This window comes from Mastomys coucha, unplaced genomic scaffold (genome assembly GCF_008632895.1).
Source record: "Mastomys coucha isolate ucsf_1 unplaced genomic scaffold, UCSF_Mcou_1 pScaffold13, whole genome shotgun sequence".
Lineage (NCBI taxonomy): Eukaryota > Metazoa > Chordata > Mammalia > Rodentia > Muridae > Mastomys > Mastomys coucha.
The window spans coordinates 8,445,702-8,472,322 of NW_022196895.1; the positions used below are offsets into that span (position 1 = coordinate 8,445,702).

General features: G+C 39.2%; 1 protein-coding gene across 1 annotated transcript in view; it reads left to right on the forward strand.

Annotated features, from left to right (window-relative positions):
• Rbbp8 (RB binding protein 8, endonuclease) overlaps nucleotides 1-22,905 on the forward strand; it is a gene marked incomplete at its 5' end in the record, with an annotated part of 78,182 nt that extends 55,277 nt beyond the window's left edge. The window contains 9 exons of the mRNA XM_031366360.1: nucleotides 2-67; nucleotides 146-272; nucleotides 2,813-2,901; nucleotides 4,682-4,793; nucleotides 9,556-9,696; nucleotides 13,821-13,890; nucleotides 17,301-17,397; nucleotides 20,642-20,783; nucleotides 22,339-22,905. Of these exons, the coding sequence (XP_031222220.1) occupies nucleotides 2-67; nucleotides 146-272; nucleotides 2,813-2,901; nucleotides 4,682-4,793; nucleotides 9,556-9,696; nucleotides 13,821-13,890; nucleotides 17,301-17,397; nucleotides 20,642-20,783; nucleotides 22,339-22,436 (942 nt within the window). The remainder of the gene's footprint in view (nucleotide 1; nucleotides 68-145; nucleotides 273-2,812; nucleotides 2,902-4,681; nucleotides 4,794-9,555; nucleotides 9,697-13,820; nucleotides 13,891-17,300; nucleotides 17,398-20,641; nucleotides 20,784-22,338) is intronic.
• Between the last annotated feature and the right edge of the window lie 3,716 nt (nucleotides 22,906-26,621).

Below are 26,621 nucleotides of genomic sequence, written 5' to 3' on the forward strand. Positions count from 1 at the left end.
TGTCTTCAGAACACCTCCGTGTTCACAGGAAAGTTTGGAGACAGAGAATCTTTTTGATGATGTGAAGGTTTGTATTAAATGTTCAGAGATTTTGATTAAAATTATTTGGGACTACATTTAGGTGCTAATAATTATTTCTGTTTAGGGTACTGGTTCTCTTCTGCCAACCAAAGTAAAAAGCAGATCAGTCCACGGAGGATGCGAGCTTGCATCAGTTCTTCAGTTGAATCCCTGTAGAGTTGCTAAAACAAAGTCTCTGCCAAGCAACCAAGGTGTGTGCATTACAGACAGGATCTCTCCTCTTGTTAACTGGGTGATGTTTACAGTCACAAAAATAATTTGGTTTGGGAGCAGGTCTTTCTGCATGTATTTATGTTTATAGCATTATTCTCACTGGTTTCCTCTCACCTTCGATGTTTCTGCTCTTACGCTTTTTCAAAAATCATTTTAAATACTTTGATACATATTTTTAGATGGTTGTAGATTTACTTATGTAGTTATTTCTCACTTCCTTTGCAAAAGCTTTCAAAAAGTATTTTAACAATTCACTTGGAGTTTTTGTTTGGTTGGTTTTTGTTTATTAGTTGTTAGAGGGGGGTTAGTTTGTTTTTAGATGGAGGCAATACTAGGGATTGAACCCAGGGCCTTATCCATGCTAGGAGAGCAGCTTGCCAGTAAGCTCCATCTGCAGTCTAAACTGTACATAATGTTTAAAAATAATTCATCACTCAGAACTTACTCTTTACGACTTAGATAGCCTATGCTTTTACTTTGCATTGAAATGTTTGTCTGTAAGCTTATACAAATTAATAGGTTTTTAACTTTTTTTAATGTTGTAGTTACATGTGCATGCACATACCCACCCCCATGCACATCTGTACGCATGAAGGTGTGCGTGGCTGGGATGTTGTTACTTAGTCTCTGTCCCTTATTTTTAGGTGGTCTCTCATTGGCCTGGAGCTCTCTGTAGGCTGACTGCCAGCAAGCCCAGGGCCCTGTTTATCCTGTCTCTACTGTGCCTGGACTTTTCGACTAGGTTTAGGGCCTTTCCCTTCTGAGGTCTCCCTAGCCCCTCACCATGTTGTTGAAACAGTTTGCCCTAATCTGTGCATCACTCTGCTTTTGTTCTTCTGCCACTCACCACTGCTGTGCTTCAGGTGCAGTATTTTTTTTTTTTTTATCTTTAGCAAGTTAAGTTATTCCTTCATTATTGATTTATTTCCCTTTTCACCTGAAGCACATGATTTAGTTGTTCTTGTACAGGTTTCAGACCCAAAGTGAAAATGTTTAGTTTTGTTTTTTGTTTTTCCACTGTCATTCCTGACGGTTTCCTTAGCTTTTATGTTTGATTTTTTTTCTTCACTATACCTTAGAGGTCATACTCTACCCATAAATTCTGCACAGTCTACTTGCAGTTAGCACCTCTTGCTTCATGTTCTTAATCTACAGTTCATGGTTGTCAAGGGTTTTCTACCATAATAAGTTGAAATCCAAACAATTTTACAGTTTTAACTTTTAAAGAGCTACTTTATTGAAATACAGGTCCCGTCTCCTTGTGTGAGTCCAGTGGTTTTAGTATACTTACAGAGCTGTGCAGTGTCTATAAACCCTAAGTGTATCATCTCCAGTGCTTTTCCTTCCTTTGAAACTCCAGTTACCACTGGTCTAATTTCTATCTCCGTAGACTGAAATATCGTACAAGTTTTATATGAGTAGACCTATTCGGTATGAGCCTTCTGACTCCCTTTACACCGTGTTTCCTTTTATCTTTATTGTTGCGTGTGTGATGTGTAGGTCAGAGGGTACCTTTATGTAGCTCTCTCTTTGTCCTTTCACATAAGTTCCAAGGTTCAAGCTCAGGTCGGCCTGCTTGCCTGGCCAGCCCCTGTGCCTGCTGAGCCTTCTCCACTGCCACTGTGGTTTCTGTTCTCAACCATGCTTTAGTAAATATCAGGATCCCCTCCCTATTTATTGCTCAAAAAATTTTCATTATGAGCTGTCAGGTTTTCATCAGTTAATACAAGTTTGCTGTCATGTTACCTCTATGAATAATGCTGCTATGAGCATTTACATACAGGTTTTTCTGGGAATGGATATTGTCTTTATTTTTCCTTTTTTCCAGTTGACCTGAGACTACAATTGCTAAACCACATAGTTCAGACCTCCTAGTTTGACCTTTTAAGGAACTACCTATTCCAAAGCAGCTGTGCCATTTCACGACAACACCATAATTGTGTGAAGACATCAGGCTCTCCAAATCAGTATATATAAACACTTTCAGTCTAGCTGTCTTAGTGGATGCGAACAGTATCATTTTGTTGCATTTTTTCTGATAGCCATATTGAGCATATTTTTCATAATGATTATTGGCCATTTGAACTATCTGGTGAGATTCTTTGTGTACTCTGAACTGGAGTATTTATTTATTTATTAAGATTTTTAAAATATTATGTATATGATTGTTTTGGCTGTATGCATATTTGTACCTTGTTTGTGCCAGATGTCAGAAGTAGGTGTCAGTTCAAGGGGTTGAACTGAAGGTCTAGACAGTTACGAGCCATAGGTGCTAGGAAACAAAGCCAAGTCCTCTAAGAGAGCAGTTAGTGCTTTAACTCCTGAGCCATCTCTTCAGCTCCTGGGGATGTTTATTTTTTAGTACGTGCTATGGAAATTCTTTATATATCCTAGGTGTCCTTCATCAGACAGGTGATTTACAGAACATTTTCTAGTCTGTGGGTCCCCTAACATTTTAAAGCAAAAAATGTGGTTTTAATTTGTGCTTCTTTTCCTACCCCACTCTCCTTTTTTCAAGATATGTCCTTTGAAAATATCCAGTGGAGTGTAGATCCAGGAGCAGACCTTTCTCAGTATAAAATGGATGTTACTGTAATAGATACAAAGGTAAGTATAAAAACTAGAACTAAAGCCCATTTCTTTCTTAGTCTAGTGAATTATCAGGCTCTCCTTGAAATAATTTTTTACACATTTCATTTATTGTGCATGTGATTGTATGTACACATTAGTGCACACCATGTGCATGTTACATCATACATGGAGATGTCAGACAATAACCCTCAGGTCCTCTTCTTCTACCATTTTGAGTCCTGGGTATCAAACCCAGGCTGTCAGGCTTATTGACTGATGCATTTACCCACTGAGGCATCTTGTTAGCTCAAGATAGTAACTTCTTAACACTTGCGTGTGTTCTCTCAGGAAACACAAACAATACCTTTTCTTCTAATACAATATTAACTTTGAAAGATTAATAATACTCTGTTTTTAAAGGCCTTTGACATAAAGCATTAATGTTGTCTTTTATTGTTAGACAAAAAATTTAGTTGCATATTCCAAGTGATCTTATTTTTATCAAAAAGCATCCATCCTATGTCCTCAGTTATTTTTGATAGGAACTCATTGTACAACCCAGACTGGTCACAAACTTACTATTCTCCTGTTTCAGCCCCATTTGCTAGGATTGTAGGTGTGTAACACAATACCATCATGTCTTGAGTACCTTTAATTTTTTTAGATTTTAGATTTTTTTTTTCTTTTATATGTATGAGTTTTACCTGATGGCGCCTGAAAAGGTCAGAAGTTGGAGTCATATCCCCTGGAACTGGAGTTACAAATTGTTGTGAGTGACCATATGAGTGAACCAGGGTCTTCTGCAAAAGCAGCCAATACTTTGAACTACTAAGCCATACCTCTAGCCACCTTGATTGGCTTTAAAAACAGAAGAAAAGGTGCTGTCAAGACGTTAATTTTTTTCCCAGTTGACTTTTACAAACATCTACTGTGTGTGTATGTATGTGTGTCTGTCTGTCTGTCTGTCTGTCTGTCTGTCTGTCTGTGTTTGATATAGGGTCTCACTATGTAGCTCTGGCTATCCTGGAACTCACTATGTAGACCAGGCTGGCTTTGAACTCACAAGACCCACCTCTGCCTCATGAGTGCAGGGATTAAAGGTGTGTATTGTTACTTCCAGCTACGTTTTGGGGGAGGAGGGGTTGTTTGGTTTGTTGTTATTGTTTGTTTGTTTGTTTGTTTTTAAATTGTACTAGAAATGTGTTTATTCTATGATCAGGTTCCATATAGTTTATGAAACTTTCCTACTCTGTGGCATATTAGGAAATTATATAGTTTACTAAAGTTGCATATAGCCATGGGAAAATCATATTTGATTGTTGAAGTTACTTTTCATGAACATTAGTGTTTATTACTGCAGGGCAGACGAGAGGAGGTAAAGCATGAAGAACTTGAATGTGAATAAATCCCCATTCCTTGGCCACAGTTCTTCTTTTCCTCAGATTGACACAATCTGTTCATGTGTTCAGGCTGAAATGTTCCACCGGCAAGAAAACCTAAATCTCTGTTCCTGAGATACAAAAGTAAATAGAGCTTAAAGCTTTAAAGTAGTAAATGTTGCTGGGTGGTGACACACACCTTTAATCCCAGCACTCAGAAGACAGAGGCAGGCAGATATCTGTGAGTTTGAAGCCAATGTGGTCTATAGAGTGAGTTCCAGGACATCCAGGGCTACACAGAGAAACCCTATCTTAAAAAAAACAAAAAAATAAAACAGTAAAATTTTATGAGTTTTTTTAACCCTTTTTGTTGTCAAAAGCAGACATAAGACTACGAAGGAATAATTGCTAAACTTTTGGATTTTTAACCTGTTTAGGATAGCAGACACTCACGGTTAGGAGGAGAAACAGTGGACATGGACTGCACACTGGTCAGTGAAACCGTGCTCTTAAAAATGAAGAAACAAGAGCAAAAAGAAAAAAGTCCAAGTAAGATTTTCCTTGATTGTGGTTACTTTAATCAAATGTGGAATGAGATGTATAGTTATATCATAGTGATAAGTGCAGTAACTTTCTAAACTAGATTTGGGGGCTTTTTTTTTCAAATAGTATATTCTAATCACACTTTTCCTTCCCTCAACTCCTCCCAAATCCTCCCCATCTCCTCACCCACCCAATCCCATGCTGCCTTTTTTCTATCTAGAAAAACAAACAAACAAAAGAAACCACAAAAAAACAAAATATACAAGCAATAGACCAATAAAACAAAAATTGCCCAAAGTTTTATAAGACAAAAAAATCTACAAAAATACCATTGAGTTCTTTTTATGTTGACTGACTATATCTGGGCATGGGGCCTACCCCGAAATGTGGTTAATATGCCCAGTGAGACTGACTCCATTAGAGAAAGCTAATTTTTCCTTCACATGTGGTTGTCAGTTGCAAATAGCTTCTTGATTATGTGTGGGAGTCTTTGTGCACCTCCTCCTTTCAGTGCTGGGACCCCATCTGGCTTGAATGTGTGTGGGTAGGTTCTGTACCTGCTGCCACTGCCTCTGTAGGTCATATGTGCATTGGTTCTGGAGTGTCTGAGAGACGCTCTTTCCTTGGAGTCATGCATTGGCTCTGGGTCTTACAGTCTTTCTACCTCCTCTTCCACATAGATCTCTGATCACTGAGGGGGAGTGGTTGATGGTGATAACTCATTTAGGATTGAGTACTCCAAAGCCTCTCCATACTGCATGTTGTCCATTGTAGGCCTCTGTGTTAATTCCCATTTACTGCTTCTGTGATGGTGGGGGAGCAAGGCCCAGACATAGCCCAGTATAGCAAAATGTAGTTGAGTCATTTTATTGCTTAACAACATCAGTATTTGGTTTTTCCCTAGGCCCATGGCCTAGCCAGACTTTTGGCTACTTGCTGGGGGAGCAAGGCCCAGACATAGCCCAGTACAGCAAAATGTAGTTAAGAGTCATTTTATTGCTTACAACATCAGTATTTGATTTTTCCCTAGGCCCATGGCCTATCCAGACTTTTGGCTACCCTGGCAGTGTCTGGCCTGAGTTCCATCTGATGGAAGGACTTTACATCCAGTCAGAGCAGGGGTGGTTCCACCCACACGGTTTATGGCAGCATATCTTGAAGGTCACAGGGTTTGTAGCTTGCAGACGACCTTCCATTACCATGAGCAGTAGCTGGTAGGGCTGAACCCTCTAGTTAGATACTGCTTGACTTCCCCATGTGTGTGGAGATACATAAGTATCATCTTTTTTCACTTACAGCCTTATCATCAGTTTGTGATGAGCCACCAATAACTTTGGCAAATAGCCTGAGATATTTGGGGGTTTCCATGGGTCCTCTTTGTCCAACAATTCAATTGGATATAATCCATTCTTGGCACTGGAGGTCTCATTTGGTGGTATAAGATGTCTATTGGTGACTCCATTTAGATTCCTTTCATATATTTGAAAAACTTTTACAGTAACAAGTTTCTTTCTATGTGACCCTTCAAGTGGCCCTTACTGTTCTCCTCATTTGCATTCCTCATCCCTCTTCTACCTCCCCATTTAATCCTCTCACTCCAGTGCACGCCCTGCGCCCAGCCACATCTCTCCATAACAATGGATTCTATTCCTCTCCCTTTCATTGGGAAGTCTTTTTTTTTTGGGGGGGGGGGGGTTGTGCAGTTTCGAGACAGGGTTTCTCTGTGTAGCCCTGGCTGTCCTGGAACTCACTCTGTAGACCAGGCTCTTCCCAATAGTCCCTTACTTTGTACCTAACCTCTGTGCTTACATCGATTGTAGCGTGCACATTGAAGGCTTAAAAGCCAACATCTCCATTTAAGAGAAAACAAAATATTTGTCTTTCGGGATTTGGATTACTGTACTCGAGATGAGTGTTTCTCAAGCTGTGTGTCATAACCTCTGTGGGGTCACATATCAGATATTTATGTTACAATTCATAATAGTAGCAATGAAGTAATTTTATGGCTGGGGGCTACCATAACAGAAGGAACTGTGTTAAAGGGTCACAGCGTTAGGAAGGTTGAGAACAACTGCTCTAAATGATGATTTTCTAGCTCCATCCATTTACCTACACATTTTATAATTTCTTTTTTTTTTTTTTTGGTTTGGTTTTTTGAGACAGGGTTTCTCTGAGTAGCCCTGGCTGTCCTGGAACTCACTCTGTAGACCAGGCTGGCCTCGAACTCAGAAATCCACCTGCCTCTGCCTCCCAAGTACTGGGATTAAAGGCGTGCGCCACCACCACCCGGCCATAATTTCATTTTTTAAGAGCTGAATAATATTCCATTGTCTAAGTGTACCAATTTTCAGTATTTATATTACTTGTTTTTCCTCCTCTTTGGTAATGTTAGGAGTGGTTTGGTTTTTAGATCTGGAGGGCCTTGTTATATAGCCAGGCTGCTCTTGCTCTTGCAGTCTTTAGTCTTTCTGTCTCAGCCTCCTGAGTTCTGACCTTATCAACTTGATTACCATGCCCAACTCCAGCTGTGTTAATGTTATATTCTTCCCTAGGAGAGTTCAGTTTGGTTATTTCAGGGGAAAAAAAAAAAAAACTCCTTTAGCCATAATAACTTTTATCTCAGGAATTTAGTTCACTTCAGGGGGGTCCACAAGGTCTACGCAGTAGCCAGCTTGTATTTGCTGAGTGCACTACCTGTGATTGCTCTGTGCAAGACCACAGTTGGCTAAGTGCTAGAGACTTTATGCCTCCATGAACCTAAAATACTCCCTGTCTAAAGTCTTTTAGAAAAATGTTTGCTTATCTCTGGTGTAGACTATTTTTAGTCTGTAGTGCAATGGTGAATCTTATGAGCCTTTTTAGAATTACAATTATCTTCTGATGCAATTTGATAAGATGGGGTAATCTGTAGAGAATAATAGATTTACAAATTATTGCTAAGAAAAGGAAGTACATATAATGAGTTAATCTGTTACATTCTGCCTCTACCAAAAAGATGACTTAGTCAAATCAGGAGTATCTACCCCTTTGTAGTAAAAAGAATTTGTTAATTCTTTGCCAAAACCTTGATTTTTCTAAAAGACACGGCAACAACTAGGGCACTAATCCTAGCAGCATGTATGCGATAGAGGCACATTAAATGAAGAGTTGTCGGGCCTCACGAGGGCCTGTCCATGAAGACACAGTGCTAAAATCAAAGGGAAGCGGTGAAGACAGTCCATGGGGTTTACATTCTGCACGGTTGTCTATAGCCTATCCCCTTAGGCTAAAAAATTTGAAACATCCAGTCTTTTTTTTTTTTTTTTTTGCTTGTTTATTTTTTTTAATGTGTGTTTTTCCTGCACATACATGTATGTGTACCACATGTGTGCTTGGTTTCTATGAAGATGAGAAGATTGTATTCGCTCCCCTGGAAGTGGAGCCACCATGTGAATGCTAGGAAATGGGTCTTCTGCAAGACTAGCAAGTGGTCTTAACTGCTGAAACATCTAGTCTTACATGGTGTCTCTGAATGAAATTCTATTAGTGCCCTAACTGCAGTGAGAAAATTTCAATAGTCTCTAAGTTACTGGTCTTTAGTAGCAAACAGTAAATCATATGACCAAGCAGATGGCTGTCAACATATTGCAAGGACAGTATTTGTAATGCTATAGCAGTTGAAGCCATATTTGAAGATAAAAGACAGGGGTGGGGGTTCTGCCTTATTAAAGTAAACCTCTTTAATGCAGAAGCAAGATACACCAAACTCTCAACTACTTTTAATATCTTTGTACCCCTACTGCATTAGACCTGTGAGATACAATGACTGATGTTTCAGTAAATCTCCAACCCAAACAAGCCCAGGCAATGAAAACACAACTCAATTAATATGAATACATGCTGTGCGCCTAGCTTGGGCAGATCTACCACTACACTACCATCTTCCCTATATGAGACCCCTTAGAACTTGCGGTATCTCCAGGCCATGGACTAATGCTCCGCTTTCCTTCTATCTTCCTCCATTGTTTTCTCTTCCAAAACCTTTAGCTCTACCTTCCCTTCTTTCTCTGCCCAGTCACTGGCTCTAGCCTTTATTTTATCATTTAAGGTGGGAAAAGGTTTACAGAAAATCACCTGAGTGCTGATTCATTCCTTGTTCTCAGCCCCTTACAGTAGAATGAAATTAATATCAAATATAGTTAGCCCCAGGGCTGTCTGCAACAGATAGAAATATCAAATAGTGTGTGGTATCTTTGTACAAGTATTTCACAGTCAAAAGTTAGACCAACCAGAAGTTAGTTAGAACCATAGCTCCCTGGCTCACTAACAGCTATTCATAGTGTTTTGGGGATTGTATGGCATCAGTACCTGCCATATCACTTAAAGGTCATTTATAAATTTGTACCTCAGCAAAAAAAAAAAAAAAAAAAAAAAAAAAAAAAAAGTAACCAGCCAGTAAATATCAAAGAAAAATTACATAGTTGGAAATACTCTAGAACTGGAATAAATAAAAGAAAAACACCTGCTGGCAGTGTTTGCACACGCCTTTAATCCCAGCACTTGGGAGGCAGAGGCAGGTAGATTTCTGAGTTGGAGGCCAGCCTAGTCTGTAGAGTGAGTTCCAGGACAGCCAGGGCTATATAGAGAAACCCTGTCTCAAAAAAACAACAACAACAAAAAAAAAAAACCTATGACATTATTTTACAGTGGTTGCTATAAATATGTTTTATATTAGACTGCATAGAAAGCCAATACTTGCTTGATGCTAAGCCAATGCTTTTTTGTATAGGTGGAGACATAAAAATGAATGATAGCTTGGAAGATATGTTTGATCGGACAACACACGAAGAATATGAATCATGTTTGGCAGAAAGCTTCTCCCGGATGCCAGATGAGGAAGAGCTGTCTGCCACCACAAAGAAACCAAACCGTAAGTCTTTTTTCTCTTTAATTGTACATTTTCTATTACACTGAGTTCACTAAATCATCAGACTATTTAATAGAGGATTGATTAGAAATATTAACAAAAGTTTCATGTTTCTTATATAAATTTATTTTTTGGTTATTAAAAAAAATACATGTATGTATGTTTTGCCTATGTGTATGTGTCTGTATACCACGTATGTGCCTTGTGCCTGATGCCAGACGATAGCATTAGATCTCTTGAAATTGGAGTTACAGAAGGTTGTGAATCACCATGTTGGTGCTGGGATCAAACCTGGGTCCTCTGGAAGAGCAGTCAGTGCTCTTAACCATTTGAGCCTTCTCTCCCAGTTACTTTTTTACTTGAAATTAATTTCAGACTAATGGAAGAATTAAAAAAAAAAAAGTTCAGTGTGTTCACCTATATCTCTTTATGAAAACATTTTACACAACTAAAATATGTATTAGAACTAAGAAATTAATCTTGGTTCAGAGGTATAAGTTTCTATATATATTTACATATATATATTGTCTTAGTTAGGGTTCTACTGCTGTGAAAAGACACCATGACCAAGGCAACTCTTTTAAAGAACAATGTTTAATTGGGGCTAGCTTACAGGTTCAGAGGTTCAGTCCATTATCATCAAGGTGGGAGCATGGCAGCATCCAGGCAGGCATGGTTCAGGAGGAGCTGGGAGTTCTACATCTTCATCTGAAGGCTGCTAACAGAATACTGGTTCCCAAGCAACAAGGACAAGAGTATTAAAGCCCACACCCACAGTGACACACCTACTCCAACAAGGCCACACCTCCCAACATTGCCACTCCCTCAGCCAAGCATATACAAACCATCACACACATATATAGTAAAAGTGTGAGAAAGTTTAATTTTATAATTGTAATGTAGGAAAAAGATTCACAGAAAGTTTAGGCCCATTTGCTGCCCTGAGCACTGTGCTAGTGTTCTGTGGACAGCATGGCAGTAAAGAGGACTCCAGCCACTCAGCAGTCTTAAGAAGATAATTACAACTGTGAGTTTTAAAATCTTGCCAATTATCTCATGTTACATTTAATACTGTCCATCTCAAAATTTCATATCATTAACTTTTTTCACTTTTTGGTTTCTAGAACTTGTATTTCCCAGAGAGTTCCCCTCGCGTGGCATTTTTGCTCACTGCCTTCATAGTCATTACTGAAAACAAGTCCAAATCTGTGTGCCTGTGTGACTTCTGCTGAATCCCGGGGCTGCACTTCTGTGTACCTGTGTCTGACTTCTGTTGAATCCCGGGGCTGCAGTTGCTTAACTGCTAGATACCTTTGTGCCGCAGCAGTTTAAACTATAAATGTCCGAGCCATATTCCATTTTCTTCTTACTAAGTAATTTCTTATTTTTTTCAACCATAGGGATAAATTATAAGGTTTAAATTCTCATTTTCACAACTCACATGCCAAAGTTCTAACTGATTTTCCTTCATAGGAAAAAGAAAATTTAGGGAACAATATCAAAAACTCATTCTGACAGATTTTAATTTGCTAGACATTTGATTGAATCTGTTAGTAAGAAGTCAGTGTAGGTAGACTTTGAGCAAGAAATCAAGAGTATGAAGATAATTTGAGGACAAGATGTTTATAGAAAGTAGGCACTCCATAAAGCCATGACACTGAGTGAGATACCAAAGATGTTGAAGAAGCAGAAAAGCACTTCAGGTTTCTAACCTTTGGGATATAGCAACTTATGGTTTTGGTTGTGAGCCTCACCTTAGTGGCAGAGTCATCTCTCTAGCCCAAAGGATATGGCGACATAAAGTAAGCAGAGCTGAATCAATTATATAGCTCAGTGGGTAAAGTGGCTGTGCCTGACTAATGAATTCAGTCCCTCTGGTCTTCATGAGAAGGAGGGAATCAACTCCCAGAATTTGTTCTGTTACCTCCACAGTCACAGTGGCACCACAAACATGTATGCATACACAGTAAACACAAAACAGTGTGAGATACAGGAGAGAGAACACACATGGATTAACAGAAACAGCAAAAGGAATTGAGGTGATGCTCTGGGCGTGAGGGCAGGAGGAGATAGCTGTTCTGGGAAGCCAGGGAAGATGTTTTGTATACTCATTGTTCCCTTCCCCCAGAGCCCAGACTAGAGTCCTCTATGGCATCTTTATATGGTTTAGATGCTTATCTAGACCCTAATACAGTCAACTTACAAATTTTCATTTTTCTTTTTCTTTCTTTCTGTTTGTTTGGTTGGTTTTGGTTTTTGGTTTTGTGAGACAGGGTTTCTCTGTGTGGCCCCGGGCTGTCTTGGAACTTGTTTTGTAGACCAGGCTGGCCATGATCTCAGTTCTGCCTGCCTCTACCTCCCAAGTGCCAGGATTAAAGGTGTGCACCACTACCCTGTGTATTTTTGTTTAACTACCTTAGATTTTATGTTCTCCTGACTCTCCAGATTTTATTATCTGTCCGGTACTCATCTACCCAGGGGCTAAAATTAGAAATGTGAGAATCAGTTCTATTACTAATTAGAATTAAAGGTCATATATTATTTGCAGCTATTATTGTTTTGTGACAGTCACATGTCATAATAAAACTCTATGAATGTCAAACTCATTATAGTTCAGAATAAATCACAGAAGTATAAGAAAATGTATGAAAACAGATAGGAATTATTTGCTGTGTTGGTAGTGGCTTGCCTACCATGTGAAAAGGTCTGTTAAGAGTCTTTCTTACCTAGAAGGACACACAAGCTGCTTTCAGGGTGAGATTTAGCCCAGGAGTCAGAGGTTGGAATGAGTAGTGGAATGGTCATATTTGACTTTTTCTCCTAATTTTCATGTCCAGTTTATAACCCCAGAGGTATTGTCCTAAGTATACATTACATTACTCTTTTTCTCTGTGTCCCTGATCTATTTCACCTATTCTATGCATGCCTCTGAAATTTGATACAGAATACCAGGATGGCCTTATTTTAAATACAAATTGGATTATATTGTGTTTTTAGCTAGAAAGTCTTCAATGAAAAAATAATTGAATAATTAATAAGCATATGAAAAAAAATCCAGTATTATTGGGACATTCCCTGGGGCGATTAAAAACACTGATAACCAAATATTAGGGTGAGGAGCAACTGGGATCCTATGTATGATAAGGTTTCACAGGTTCATCATCAGTTTTGTACAGAATTAAATTTGTACCTATCACAGCATTTGATTCATATGTATGTATATATATATATATATATGAAAAACAAAAACAAAAAAGTTGTGCTTATGCTTATGATTATTCATAGGATTAGAATTGTAGAATTCAAAGAATATTTATAGCAGTACTATTTATAATAACTTAAAACTGAAAGCAGCCCAGATCCATCAACAAGCAGATATATCAAAACAACATAGATAAGTCTCCAACTTGCTGAGAAAATAAAAATGATCTTAAAAAATTGTAAATTTTTTAGTATGTAATTCAAAACAAGCTGTAAGATATAGAAATCAATTAAGTGTTGAGGGAGAGGTGGGAGAGAAACACAAGAAGACATTCTTATATATCAAAAGCAAAGAAATAGCAGAAAAATCAGAAGTTATAGAAATTTTTAAATTTTGTCAGCAGTTTGCTAATAAAATTCTTTAATCTCTTAATTTTTCAAACCATGACCTATCTTAAAGGTACATTATATAAATTAATAGGGCAAATAAGTGTGATATACTAAAAGATGTCTATTGATATCTCCTGCCAAATAATAGCAGACATCTAGATAATTCCGTTAATCTAAAATACTTGATTGCCAGGTGTGGTAGCACACAACTTTGATCCCAGAACTGGGGAGGCAGAGGTAGATGGATCTGAGTTTGAGGCCAGCCAAGACCACAGTTAGTCCATGTCTCAAAATTAATTAATCAACCAAATAAATATTTCCTGAAATATAATTTTTAGCTTAATGACTCTAAGGTAGAATAAACATCACCTTTATATAGATGAAAAATAGAAAATTTAGATGAATTTCCCCCTGCCAGGACTCAAGTGTGAAAATCAATATCAAGCGAAGTTTGGTATGTGTAATGGGTTTTTTCCAAGCAGATTAATCATTTCTCATCAAGCTCTGTATGTATGTTATCCTTGTTTTGTTTACAGTACACAGTGATAAACAAGATGGAGTCAAACAGAAAGCATTTGTGGAGCCATATTTTAAAGATAAGGAGAGGTAAGTGGGTCTTGCTTAATATTATCAATGTGATTAGAAATATAGCAGAGCTGTCTTTGTCGGTCTGTAAACTATTTAATTGTTGCTTTGATTAAAACAATTTATAAAGAAACTCAAAGCTACATAGTAAAAACAAAACAAAAGCAAAAAAAGACTTGTGTCAAAAGAAAAAAAGAACCATTTAGACTCACATGTCTTATATCAGCACTGGGAGACTGAGGCAGAGCAGCTGCATGTTTGAGACTATCTTGGCTACACAGTGAATCTTTATCTCAAAAAAATAAAAGATCATTTATGGGACGTGGGAACTGAGAATAAGGCCACGAGCAGTGAGTAAAGTGCTCACCTAACAGGCATGAGGACATGGGTTCAGATCCCCAGCACCCTCTTGAGAGCCAGGCATAGAGGGATGTCACAGTTCATTAACCCCAGCGCTGGCCAGCTTAACAGAGAAGTCGTTACTCACTGCCCTTTACTCTGTACTGTAAACAGACTAGAGACTGAGAATGAGGCTCACTTGACATAAAGGCAATCTTACCAGTGCCACTTCTCTCGCAGCAGTGATTTCTCTTTCTCTTTCTCTGCTTTATTAACAAATACTCTGTCATTTTGTTTTATTTTATTTTAAACTTTGGGGACTTGTTGAACTATGTTCTCGTAACTTTGATATGTGTAACGTTGGTTGTGAGCCTTAAGTTGCCAGGCTTCAGTTTAGAGGATTTTTGAATCTTTGGAACAATAAATTTCAACTTAGTTTTGATCATCAGTGCTACTTTCTGCCTTTTTCACAAAGATTGTAAATTTTGTTACTTTTTGTTATATTCTGTAAGTTTTTTAAGTAAATTTAAGACATAGTACTTATTCTAAAATCTTAGGCTTTTTTTCTTTATGAAGTTCTCATAATGAGTCACTTAGTTATTTTTTTTTAAAGATATATTTTATTTATTTTAGTATGAGCACACTGTAGCTGTACAGATGGCAGTGAGCTATCGTGTGTGGCTGCTGGGAATTGAATTCAGGACTCCTGCCAGCCCCACTCATTCCAGCCTGCTCACTCCGGCCCCACTTGCTTCAGCATAATACACTGTAGCTGTCTTCAGCTACACCAGAAGAGGGCGTCAGATCTCATTACGGGTGGTTGTGAGCCACCATGTGTTTGCTGGGATCCGAACTCAGGACCTTCGGAAGAGCAGTCAGTGCTCTTACCACTGAGCCATCTCACCAGCCCCCTCAGTTACTCATTTTTAATTACATTTATTTATGTATTACTGGGGAGGGCATCTTGGAAGAGGCAGGCTCCCTCCCTTCCTGCCCTAGGTCCTACAGGTCACACTTGGGTGTCAGGTCCGAAAGCCAGTGCCTTCATCTGCTGAGCATCTCATCAGCCCAGAGTAGAAACAAAAATTTAATTAATTCTATTTTAAAGATAGGATCTTGCGGTGTGATTGTATAATTCTGGCTCACAGAGATCTGTCTGCCTCTGTCTTCTGCGTGTTTGAATTAAAGGCCCAACCAGCACACTGGACCCAAAATGAATTTTTATTGATTCTTATGAGTCTCTAAAAGAAATAAGTTGACATTTTCTTTGTCACTTTCTCAAAGAAATGGTACCCTAGAATCCCAGACGTAAACAGGCAGTATTTTGTTTCATAAACTCATGAGTTTGAACACCTGGTGCATTTTTGCCTCCATTACACTTGGCATCCTTACAGTAGCAGTTCTCTTACCAACATAATATATTTAAGACCCGTCCTGCTACTTGAGACCACAAATATTGCTGAACCCTGTGTGTGAAACATTTTTTCTATTCATGCTTATGAAAAGTTTTTGCCCCACTCAGAAGATGCATTTTACAGCACTTTTTCTCACATATTCAAATTATCAGTGCTACTGTTTTTGTATTTGAGGGGCATTATGAAGTAAGATAAGGATGACATGAACACAAGCATTGCCGAGGCCAGGCTGATCCCAGTGTGACTAAGTGGCTAGCATAGCAGGTCAGATGCTGGATAAAGGGGTCATATCCATTTAGGGCAAGATGGAGTGTGGTGTTGCAGAATTTCTTCATACTATATACAGAGAACTTCATACATTTAGAACTTTTACATTATTTAGTCCTAAAAGTGTCAATGTAATAAATAGTTTTAGGCCTAGGCAACAAACAGCAGAAAATGAAGCTACAAATGAGGAGCCACCATAGTTCTGTTGTCTATTCTAACTGCAGTTGACTTGACCACACCTGTTCTAATCCTCCTGGGACAAATAGTTCCCATCTTCTACATCTTCTAAGCTTCCTTGTGTCTGATAAAAGATGTTCCCGGCTGGGACTAGGGAATTAATTGGCTTAGCAGACCTGAGTTTGGTTCCCAGCCACCACGTCAGATGGCTAACAATTGCTTGTAACTACAGCTCCAGGGCATTAGCCCACTCTAGTGGCCTATGAGAAACACAGAAACACATGTTGGCAGCATCGCACATCAAACAATAACCTGCTTCTGTGTTGTGTCAGGGACGCAGGCTTACTAACCTTTTAAGTGATGCTTCCTTTGAGGCTAGCTATGAATGTTAGTCTTCTAGTGAGTTCCTTGCTGCATATATTATACTCAGGGGAAAGGATATGGCAAAAATGAATTCTGCATAAACCTAGACTTCATAAATTCTTTTTATCTATCCATTTATGCTCCATTTTTTAATTCACACAGTACTCTAAAGTGCGAGTTTCTAAAAGTTAAAATACAGAAGGGACGTATAACTCAGTATAGTTGGAAATAGAGTATTTAACATTTGTTTTGAAGAAAAATGCTTTTCAATTAAAGGGACAAGATATCCAAATACTCAGAAGAGTAGATGTATCCCCAAGGAACATCGTTTTTAAGTCATCTTCTGTGTTTCCAAGTACTTAGAATGCGTCATATAGTTGTCTTCTAAAAACTTAGATCTAAATTTGTATGTATGTATACAAATCATTAAACTAAGAAGGGAACTAGTAAGAGAAGACAAGTGTTAAGGGAACGAATGGGGAAATAGAGAAAGTGAACACCTATCGCAGGAGAGGGGACAGATGGCAGAGAAGAAGGGGTCGGGCCAGCAAGCATAGGAAAATGAAGAGAGGGAAGAGAAGAGCAAGAGAGGAAGGGAACAAGTAAGAAATTATGCCTGAAAGGGCACAGTGAAACCTGCTCCTTTGTGTGCTGAATTAAACATTCGTCTAAAATAATACTTGACATATAGTAGACAGTAAATACTTGAAAAGAATCACTTGTTTTTCTAATATACAAAGGAACATCTCATAAAATGACTGTTGTGGGGGATTATTTCTCTTTTGAATTCTTACAGTTTTAATTCATATTTTAAACCAAACATCTTTCTAGTAACAGATAGGTTAACTTTTAATTCTTTTTTTCCTTCAGAGAAACTAGCATACAGAATTTTCCTCATATTGAGGTAGTTCGGAAAAAAGAAGAGAGAAGGAAATTGCTTGGGCACACATGTAAAGAATGTGAAATTGTAAGTACTAATGTAAAGACTTCTTTTGAAGTGTGATTTTATAGATTATAAATGCCTGATTTAAAAGTCACAGCTACAGATCCTGTTTATATTCAGAAACTTTGCTCACTGCAGTAATGATAGAAAGAATAAGGAACATATCAGCTAAGACCAGCATCTATAAATAAATAGAAAAAAATCAGAGGGAGAGGCCTAACCCTAATTCCATTTTAAATTGCATTTACTTACTTTAATGTGGAGGTGGGTTCATGTGTACCACAACGAGGGTGGGGGTCAGAGAATCTCTTGTGGGAGTTGGTTTTCTCGTCTCATCATGTGGGTCTTGGGGACTGAACTTAGGTCATATGGCTTGATGGCAACAATAAATTGCTGAGCCATTTTGCAGGTACCCTATATTCTAATTCTTATGGCTCCCTTAGGACATGTGCCACTTTTCTGTAGTCACTTGCAAATGCTGATATACATACACCATTTAGGGAAAAATGACACTTCAGCAGGAAACTTAACACTTTCCACGTCTGGACATAAGGTGTACCCATAACTTTTTAAAGAATCAGTACCACTATAAGCCCCAATTTTCTCTGAGGTAATTTTCATCACAAAATGTTAAAAATGAGTTTTCCTTCATCCTCGGAACACTTACACTTTATCTTTTGCATTGGCTGTCTTATGCTGAAGTAGTCAGTGCTAACTGTCCTATTCATATGTTGTCCCAGACAGGTTCTTTAATATCTTAAAATATGCTGTTTTTGTTTTCTGTCTCACTATCAGCTGTCAGATGCCCTCCTCAACATCTACCTTCCTCATTTAGATTTTCTTAACTGCTGTCTTGAAAATTTAATAATCAAGACACATTAAAATAGCGTGTGAAAGTATGACTTGATTATAGTAAGGACTTGGTGAAAATATGCTCTTACGGCAGAAATATAGACTGGAAGCCTGCTTTGAAAAGCAGTTTGACAGTTGCTGTAGTTGCTTTCTATTGTAAAGCATCATGCTGGAAGCAGCTTGGGGAGGAGAGGATTTGTTTCCCTTACACTTGTATGCAACAGTCCAGCATGGAGAGAAGTCAGGAGAAAACTCAAGGCAGTTTCCTAGAGGCGGGAACTGAAGCAGAGACCATGCAGGGTGCTGCTTACTGCTTGCTCCTCAGGCTTGCTCAGCCTGCTTTCTTACAGAACCCCAGGGTTGGCCACACCTACAGTGAGCTGGGCTCTCCAATATCAGTCATTAATCAAGAAAATACCCCACACAGTTGTCTACAGGCAGTGTGATGGAGACATTTCTTCAATTTTGAGATTCCTCCTCCCATATGACTTTAGCTTGCATGGAGTTGATTTAAAAAAAAAAAATTATCAGCACATCAGTACAAAAGAAACCATTTATATTTTGAAATTTCACAGCACAAACATTGTTACTGTTTTCCTTCTCAGTGATCAGTTTCTTTCTTGATGTCCAGTCATTGAGATGGTTGTTTCTTTCATTATATGGAGTTCTGCTAGCTATTTACTGTAGAACAGGTTTTTTAATGGCAACAAAAAAAGATGATTAAAGTACAGATTTTATGTACTTAAATGTACTCTGTAGCTTACTGTCTGTAAATTATCCCAATGTCTGCTCTGTACATTGTGAAAGTGTAAGGGGAGGACCACAGGTGTCTGGTCCCTGTGGAAAACAAACGTCTTTCCTGCATTCAATTCCTATACTTCTTTTATATGCCTGGGTTGGTTTTTTGGCTTTTTTTTTTTTTTCAGTTTTTTTTGTTTGTTTTTTGTTTTCCTAATTTTCTTTTGAAGAAAGGATTCTTGTTATTCACTGTGTTTTTGCATATATCATTAATTTCTCTCTCAGCAAACCCCACTGATTTTTACCTTCAGATTGTTCCCCTCCACATTCACTTACTGTCTCCACTACCTCCCCAGGTACACACCCAGATTCCATCTTACACGGTCTGTTGAAGTTCACTCTGCTTTCCTTAACACACTTCACCATTTAGAACTTGAGCAGAAAGACAGTCCAGAAATGCTCACCTCCTTATTTTCCCTTTCTTTTGGTTCTTATCTCTTCTTAAACACAATAATGGCCTTATTTTAAAAGGATTTTAAAACTTAAATCAGGATGTGGATGGCCTGGTGCTGTTTGTATTTTGATGCTAATTCCACTCTCCTGGGAGGGGTCCTGGACTCGGTGTGAGTCACTTACCCAAGTGACTTCTTGTGGACCAATCCCCTAAAGAATAAAGAAGCCAATCACTGGGCAAGTAGGCGGGATTTCTGGGTTGGACAGAAAAAGAAAAGGAGGAGGAGAGAGTTAGAGGCTTTTAGACAAGGTAGTGTGAGGACAAGATGTGGCTACAAGTGTCTTCCAGTTTCTATGGCGGATCCATCAGGATTTGCCACCCTAAACCCAAAAAAAAAAGCTTACAAGATTAGGATTTTAGTTGCTGCACCCAGCAATTGAGTTACCATCGTTTCTGAACTAAGATTGTGTTGTGTTTGTCCGAGTTCAAGAGAGAAAGGTACAATGGCAAAGCATGGGTTTGCCTGAGGTGCACCACAAAGGCCATGGGGAATTAGAAGCATGGGGTTGGCATGATAGTAACCCAAGCTGGGTGGAGATGTTCTGGGAGCTCCGGGCCAGAGAGACTCCACGAGATCAACACAAGTACAGGAACATGAAGGCTCTTTCTTTTTATTACTCCCCTGATTAACAAAACAGCATATTTTAAGATATTAAAGAACCTGTCTGGGACAACATATGAATAGGACAGTTAGCACTGACTACTTCAGCATAAGACAGCCAATGCAAAAGATAAAGTGTAAGTGTTCCAAGGATGAAGGAAAACTCATTTTTAACATTTTGTGATGAAAAGTCTTGCCAGTATTCTGCCAGTGCTTTTCAGTGTCTTCTCAGCTTTACGAAGTAGAGCCCAGACCCAGGGGTAGCTCAGTGCGGGGTATGCCAGGCAGGGTTGGCAGTTGTCAGTGCAAACCTCTATAAAGGAGAGGTTTGTCTATATGTCTGTTGGTTCACATTGGGATACAAGCTGCTTCCTACTTACGAGCCAGCATTTCACAGACTTACCACTGACTTTGTTGTTACTACTACTACTAAGTGTCATCAGTAAATATTATTTCCTTAGAATGTTTAATTTAAATAGTTTTTAGTTCCTAATTCATAATCAGTGAACATGCCACTCTGGTTATGACTCCTAAGTGGAAAACTTACCTGTTGCTATTGTTAGTATTATGCAGATTTGCCAGCAGAAGAAAGAGAAAAGAAGTTGGCCTCCTGCTCAAGACACCGATTTCGCTACATTCCACCCAGCACACCAGAGAACTTCTGGGAAGTTGGCTTTCCTTCTACTCAGACTTGTCTGGAAAGGGGTAAGAATATAGATTTCAGTGTTTCAGAATTTTTTTAAAGTATTGTATAAGATTTAAATCTGAATATTAACTTTTTCTCTATAACTGTTTTTCCTGTGCTATAAGTCAAGTTCTAGTTCTGCAATGTACAAGTGAATTCCTGAATGGGAAAGGCTTTCTTTCAGCTGTTCCATTATTTACTTGGGACTAGACATTGCTTATAATCACTTTGATGTGACTGTGTATATATTAGCCTGGCTTATCATTCAGATTTCAGAAAGTAGTTTTATCCTGTCAGGGTGACTCTTAAGTGAATAATAACCTTACAGAGATAAGGATAATGGCATGCAGTCAGTTCTTCAAAGTGGGCATTTTCATTTACTGTGTGTCATAAAAGCTAGTTCTTGGATGTTTGTTCCTCACTATCACCAGCAGCATGGTGCTAAAACAAATGGTAATTCTGAGTTTGCTTGATATGACTGGCAAATATAACAATGTTCAGATTATAATTTGATTATGAAGTCTATGGCATTTAGCTTATTTATAACCTTTTGGTCTTAAGCCTGTATTTAAGTTATTAATATTTAAAATGTTTACCCAAAGAAAGATAAAACAACGAATAAATATCAAGTGATCAGATGACCAGGTGGACTTTCGGTTCAGCTTCACGCTCTTAGAGTATGTTGAAACTCATGAAGGTCTTCTTGAGACTCACACCTGGAGGTGTCTTCCTCACTTTTGGAGAAGTTCTATATGTTTAACTGTAGGAAACAGACAAAATCAAAGACATCATTTCTCCTCCTGCTCATTGCACAGAATCAGATAAGCTGACGACAGCCATTGTTTACCCTACCAGCCTGGCACAGTCCTCCCCTGAAAATTATGACTGGAGGTTCCTTGGGAGAATCTGAGTGGAGAACACAGAGACTTCTCACCTATGAAATAGCTACCACAGAAGACTTTGGGAGGAATCACTGGGATTTATAGTAGTAGTAGAGTTTAGATTTAATAATATGTCCCCATGTACAAACCCAGGGTGGGGGGAGCAGGCAAAAGAGAGACGCCTGGAACTCTGGTACTGGGTTAGAGTATGGTCAAGAGTCTCATCTCTCCCAGTTCTGTGAACTTGAGCAAGTGATTTGACTTCTGCATGTCTCCATCACTCGTGTGAGAAATCAGTGTAGCAGCAGTACTTGGAAGAAGCATGAGAACTGTCTGAAGTCCTGGATACTGACCATTTTATATATTTTGTTGCTTTTCTTCTCTCTTGGTATAAATGAAGAAACTCTGGTGCTGGCTAGTGAAATCAGTCACCAGTATCACACAGCTAAAAATCAGAAGTATCATGAAAACTAGACATTATACAAGTTAAATATGTAATGAATATATAGTGAAAGAAGTGCTTGGATGGAGTTTGTGTGTCTGGTTGTAAGGTGGGCTCATGCCCGGCAGGCTTAGGACTCCTGATCCTCCATTTCATAAGTGTTGCGTCATAGACAGGAGCCACCATGCTCACCTTGCTGAAAGAAATGTATGTTCATAATTCCCTGTTCTAAAATCATAATTTGTTTTTCAGGTTATATCAAGGAAGATCTTGATCTTAGTCCTCGTCCAAAAAGACGGCAGCCTTACAATGCAGTATTCTCTCCAAAAGGCAAAGAACAGAGGACCTAGACGCTGGAGAGAAAGCAGGAGAGCAGATCTTTTTGTGTTTCATTTAGTTATTTATAGTAAAGTTGGAATAAACATTGATCTTGGATTTTTTTTGATCTTCTATAAAATGATTTATAAATGTTTTCTATTAAAAATGTTTTAAATAGCATATACCAACCATACAAATAACTAAAATGTGGATGTGTTATGTTTTTTTTTTTCTTTTGCACCTGTAAGCAATAGGGTGTTTCATTTTGCACTCTAAATTTAGGGTTATTTACTTTATTTGGTAATTATCGCTTTTGAAATACAGCTATGGTAGCCTATAATTTATTCTGTATGGCTCTTCTTCATCTGTTTCCTTTGGTGTTTATCTGCGGAAGGGCCCTCACGGTAATCTTTTACTCATTCACCTGTAGATCATACCAGTTTTTGACATGCAAGTATTTGTTTTTTAAAGGGATGGGAGCTAACTTTTCAATATAGTCCTTTTGACTGCCCAGCTTTTTTTTTGTTTTGTTTTGTTTTTGTTGTTGTTGTTGAATAGAGTACAGTGCCAGTCTGTAGCAAATTCCTCTCAGAGACCACAAATACCAGCAGACTCTTAAGTTAAGTGTGCCCTCTGACCTGATCACGGAAGGCTCTAAGTTAAGCGTGTTGCGTGTAATTTTAATAGCACATTAGCTCTTTCTTGAGAGCTCATTCTAAGATCCCTCAATCTCTCGCAGCTAACTCTACCAAACTGCCAATGACCACCCCGTCTGTGTCCTTTTTCCTGCACACCTTAGTTGCCACAGATGGAAAATACCAGACAGCCAGATAACTCAATAGCTGGGCGAAGAATATCCTGCCCCACCCTCCTTGGCCTCTGCCCATGGCAGACACTGCAAACTATATGTGCCCCTGAGACTTACATGTCTGCCACTTCCTCTGCTCCACTACCTGCTCTGCCTCTTCCGTTTGTCCCCTTCTCTTCCTCTAGGGACCCTGAAGTCCTACCTCTTCCCCTTCCCTCAGTGATTGGCTTCTACCATCTTTATTAACACAATCAAGAACCAAGTATTGAATCAATACCTCCCCCACATCTCACCTTTTCTGTCCAATAAAGAATTTAAAAAATAATTCTCCCATATATAAATTGAACAAAACCATAACAAATAAGTAAGTTATACAGTATGAGGTACAGATGACATCCAGTCCACCAATGTTACTGGCCAGCAGTAACGTTAAGGAATGGGTTACCTGGAATATGAAGTTAGAAATAGATAGGAGGAGATAGGATGGCCAACATTATACCTACCCATGAGGAAGGTACCTTAAAACATTAGACAGGAGCCTTTACTCAGCCATCTTGAACCTTTAATGAATGCTTTGTTCCCACCAACAGGTAGAATAAGTCAGGCAAAACCACACCCCCAAGTACGTCAGCACGTCAGTTCAATCAGCGACTTCCTTTTTTCTCTGCGGAGGTGGAGCTTCCAAATGTAACTGGAACCAGGTTGGAGGCGTGGCAAATAGCAGGAGTTGGGCAGAGAGGTGTGGCTATGAGAGGCAGGCCTCAAACCAGGAGGGTAACAATTCCTCCCTTTATATTAGAAAACAGAGAGTTCTTTTAGTTATAAACACAAAGTAGGATAAAGGCCATGGAGCTCAGCACATATTTTGTATGGGAAACATCACGGTGCTTTAGCTAGAGAGCTCTGTGTACCTCTCTGGTTTTATCGTCTCAGACTATATGACACAGCCTCGGCATGTGTCTCTGTCTGGGTTGACTTTACTACCAGAGAGACAGACACTTCTCTGCACCATACATACATACATACAAAATGCCAAGATATGCCTTTAACACTTGTAGAATCTGGGAGTTGTCAGTCTCTCTGTAGTCCATCTTCCGTGAAGTCTATGTAAAGCAGTGTTGGTGTGCTGATGTGCAGCTGGGCTTAGACATCTTCATCTGGGTGCTCCATCCAAGTACTAACCAGGCCCGACCCTGCTTAGTTTCTGAGATCAGACAAGATCAGGCGTGTTCAGGGTAGTATGGCCGTAGACATCTTAGTTGAGTTCTGAAGTAGTAGCTCCCCAGCTAGGAGCCTTTTCAATGGCTTTACCTTCAATAGGCCTTTAGTTCAGTTGTCAATAAGTAACTTTCATGTTAGAAGCTCCGAGATTGAGCTTAGAGAAGAAAAGCTCCGGGAGTGAGCCTGTTTTTTAAGTAAGGAGGGCTCCGGGAGTGAGCCTGTTTGATATAAAAAACTTAAAAGATAAAAATAACTAGAAGATGACTCAGGCACTTGGTTGCAAATTAGCAACGCTTAGGCCCAAGGTTTGGCCTCTAGGTATAGAGGGAAATCAATGTTGACTCTTAGAAAACGGTGGAGTCTCTTACAGCCCAGCAAATTCTGTTGGCCAGTAAAAAATGTTCAGCCGATAGACTTGGCACAAAAACATGTCTATAAAAGGATACTGCATCTGTATCCCCTTGGCAAATAAAGGTATAAGGCCGCCATTGTGTATCAACACCAAAAGAGCCCCTTCCCCAGTTCAAGGCTGGGTTAAGAATAACAATGTGTCAAAAAGTGGAATGACACGCCATTTCATTATTGAATTTTTCAAGACAAGCGAAAGGCAACACGCCTTTAAACATGAGCAAAAAACAAAGCATGCCTTAAAAGAGGCGAAAAAATGAAAATGAAATATTTAACATAATCAAAAAGGCAAAACAAGTCTCAATATAAGCGAAAAACTAGAGCAAAGGCGCTCTCAGGGAGGAATGCATATCTTCCCTCTTTTAAAATTTAAATTAAAAAATTGATAAACTATTAGTTCTAAAAGGAACATTAAATATATATTAAGAAAAAGAATAGAAATAGATAGGAGGAGATAGGATGGCCAACATTATAACTACCCATGAGGAAGGTACCTTAAAACATTAGACAGGAGCCTTTACTCAGCCATCTTGAACCTTTAATGAATGCTTTGTTCCCACCAACAGGTAGAATAAGTCAGGCAAAACCACACCCCCAAGTACATCAGCACGTCAGTTCAATCAACGACTTCCTTTTTTCTCTGCGGAGGTGGAGCTTCCAAATGTAACTGGAACCAGGTTGGAGGTGTGGCAAATAGCATGAGATGGGCAGGGAGGTGTGGCTATGAGAGGCAGGCCTCAAACCAGGAGGATAACACACCAATTTGTCAATTTAGATAAAGTACTCTTCCATATTTCCTAACTGAAAGAATTGTAATTCTGTTCCTGGATTATGCTTAGAATTTTAGCTAGCAACATCACTTGAAACCATGCCATCTGCCGCAGGCCGGCCTATCTGGGCCTCCCTCAACCCACAGGAGAAACAGGGTCCTAGTCAGGTCGACGAGGTGTAGGCGAAGAAATGATGGCAGAGATGACACATGAAGTATAGGATCTGAATGTATTTCTTAAAAATGGCATCAGACTTTAACTGTCATTGCAAAAGAGAAATAAATCTGGCAGCTCAGCAGTTAAGGTACATCTGAGGCCATCTAAAACATACTGGGTCTAAAGCAGCCGCTATCTCCTCTGGACTGGTGCTGCACCGCCCCCCCTCCCCCCCCCCGGGCCCAAGTGCTCTGGGCCCTGGGGACTGCGGACTGCAAGAGTCTAAGTCCTAGCCCATCTAAGTTATAGTTATAGTCAGAGTGCAAGTGCAAGTCTCAGCTCAAGTCCCCAAGTGCGAGTCCTTCTATACAAAGTAAAAAGCAGACTTATATGGTATGCAGAAAGCAGGGCAGATGACAAGAGTCACGTAGGCAGGTGACAGTTACATTAAGGTCAGTGATCTTACTGACCAAGATCACAGTATCCAGTTGTGAAGTAGGTGGAAGAGCAAGGGTGCCCTCCCTGCTGGGGCTATTTTGGTATTCCTATGCTAATTCTCTGGTTCTGCTGGAGGCAAGGACTAGGAGGTTCTGATCTAGCATTTCCTGCTAATTCTCTGGGTCCTGCTGGAGGCAAGCACTGGGGAGTTCCGACCTAACAGTTCTAACTAATGTCCTTGAGTGGGGGAAGCCCTTCGATTATTCTCTAGTATGTAAAATAGTTCTTTCTTCTGTGGGACTGCCCTGAGAATTCTAACTATGTTAGTGTTGCCCACGCAGTCGTCTTGCCAGCAAGAAGACATGCAGACACTAGGATCCTTCTACAGCAAGCATTTATTGCATCATGAAGAGGAA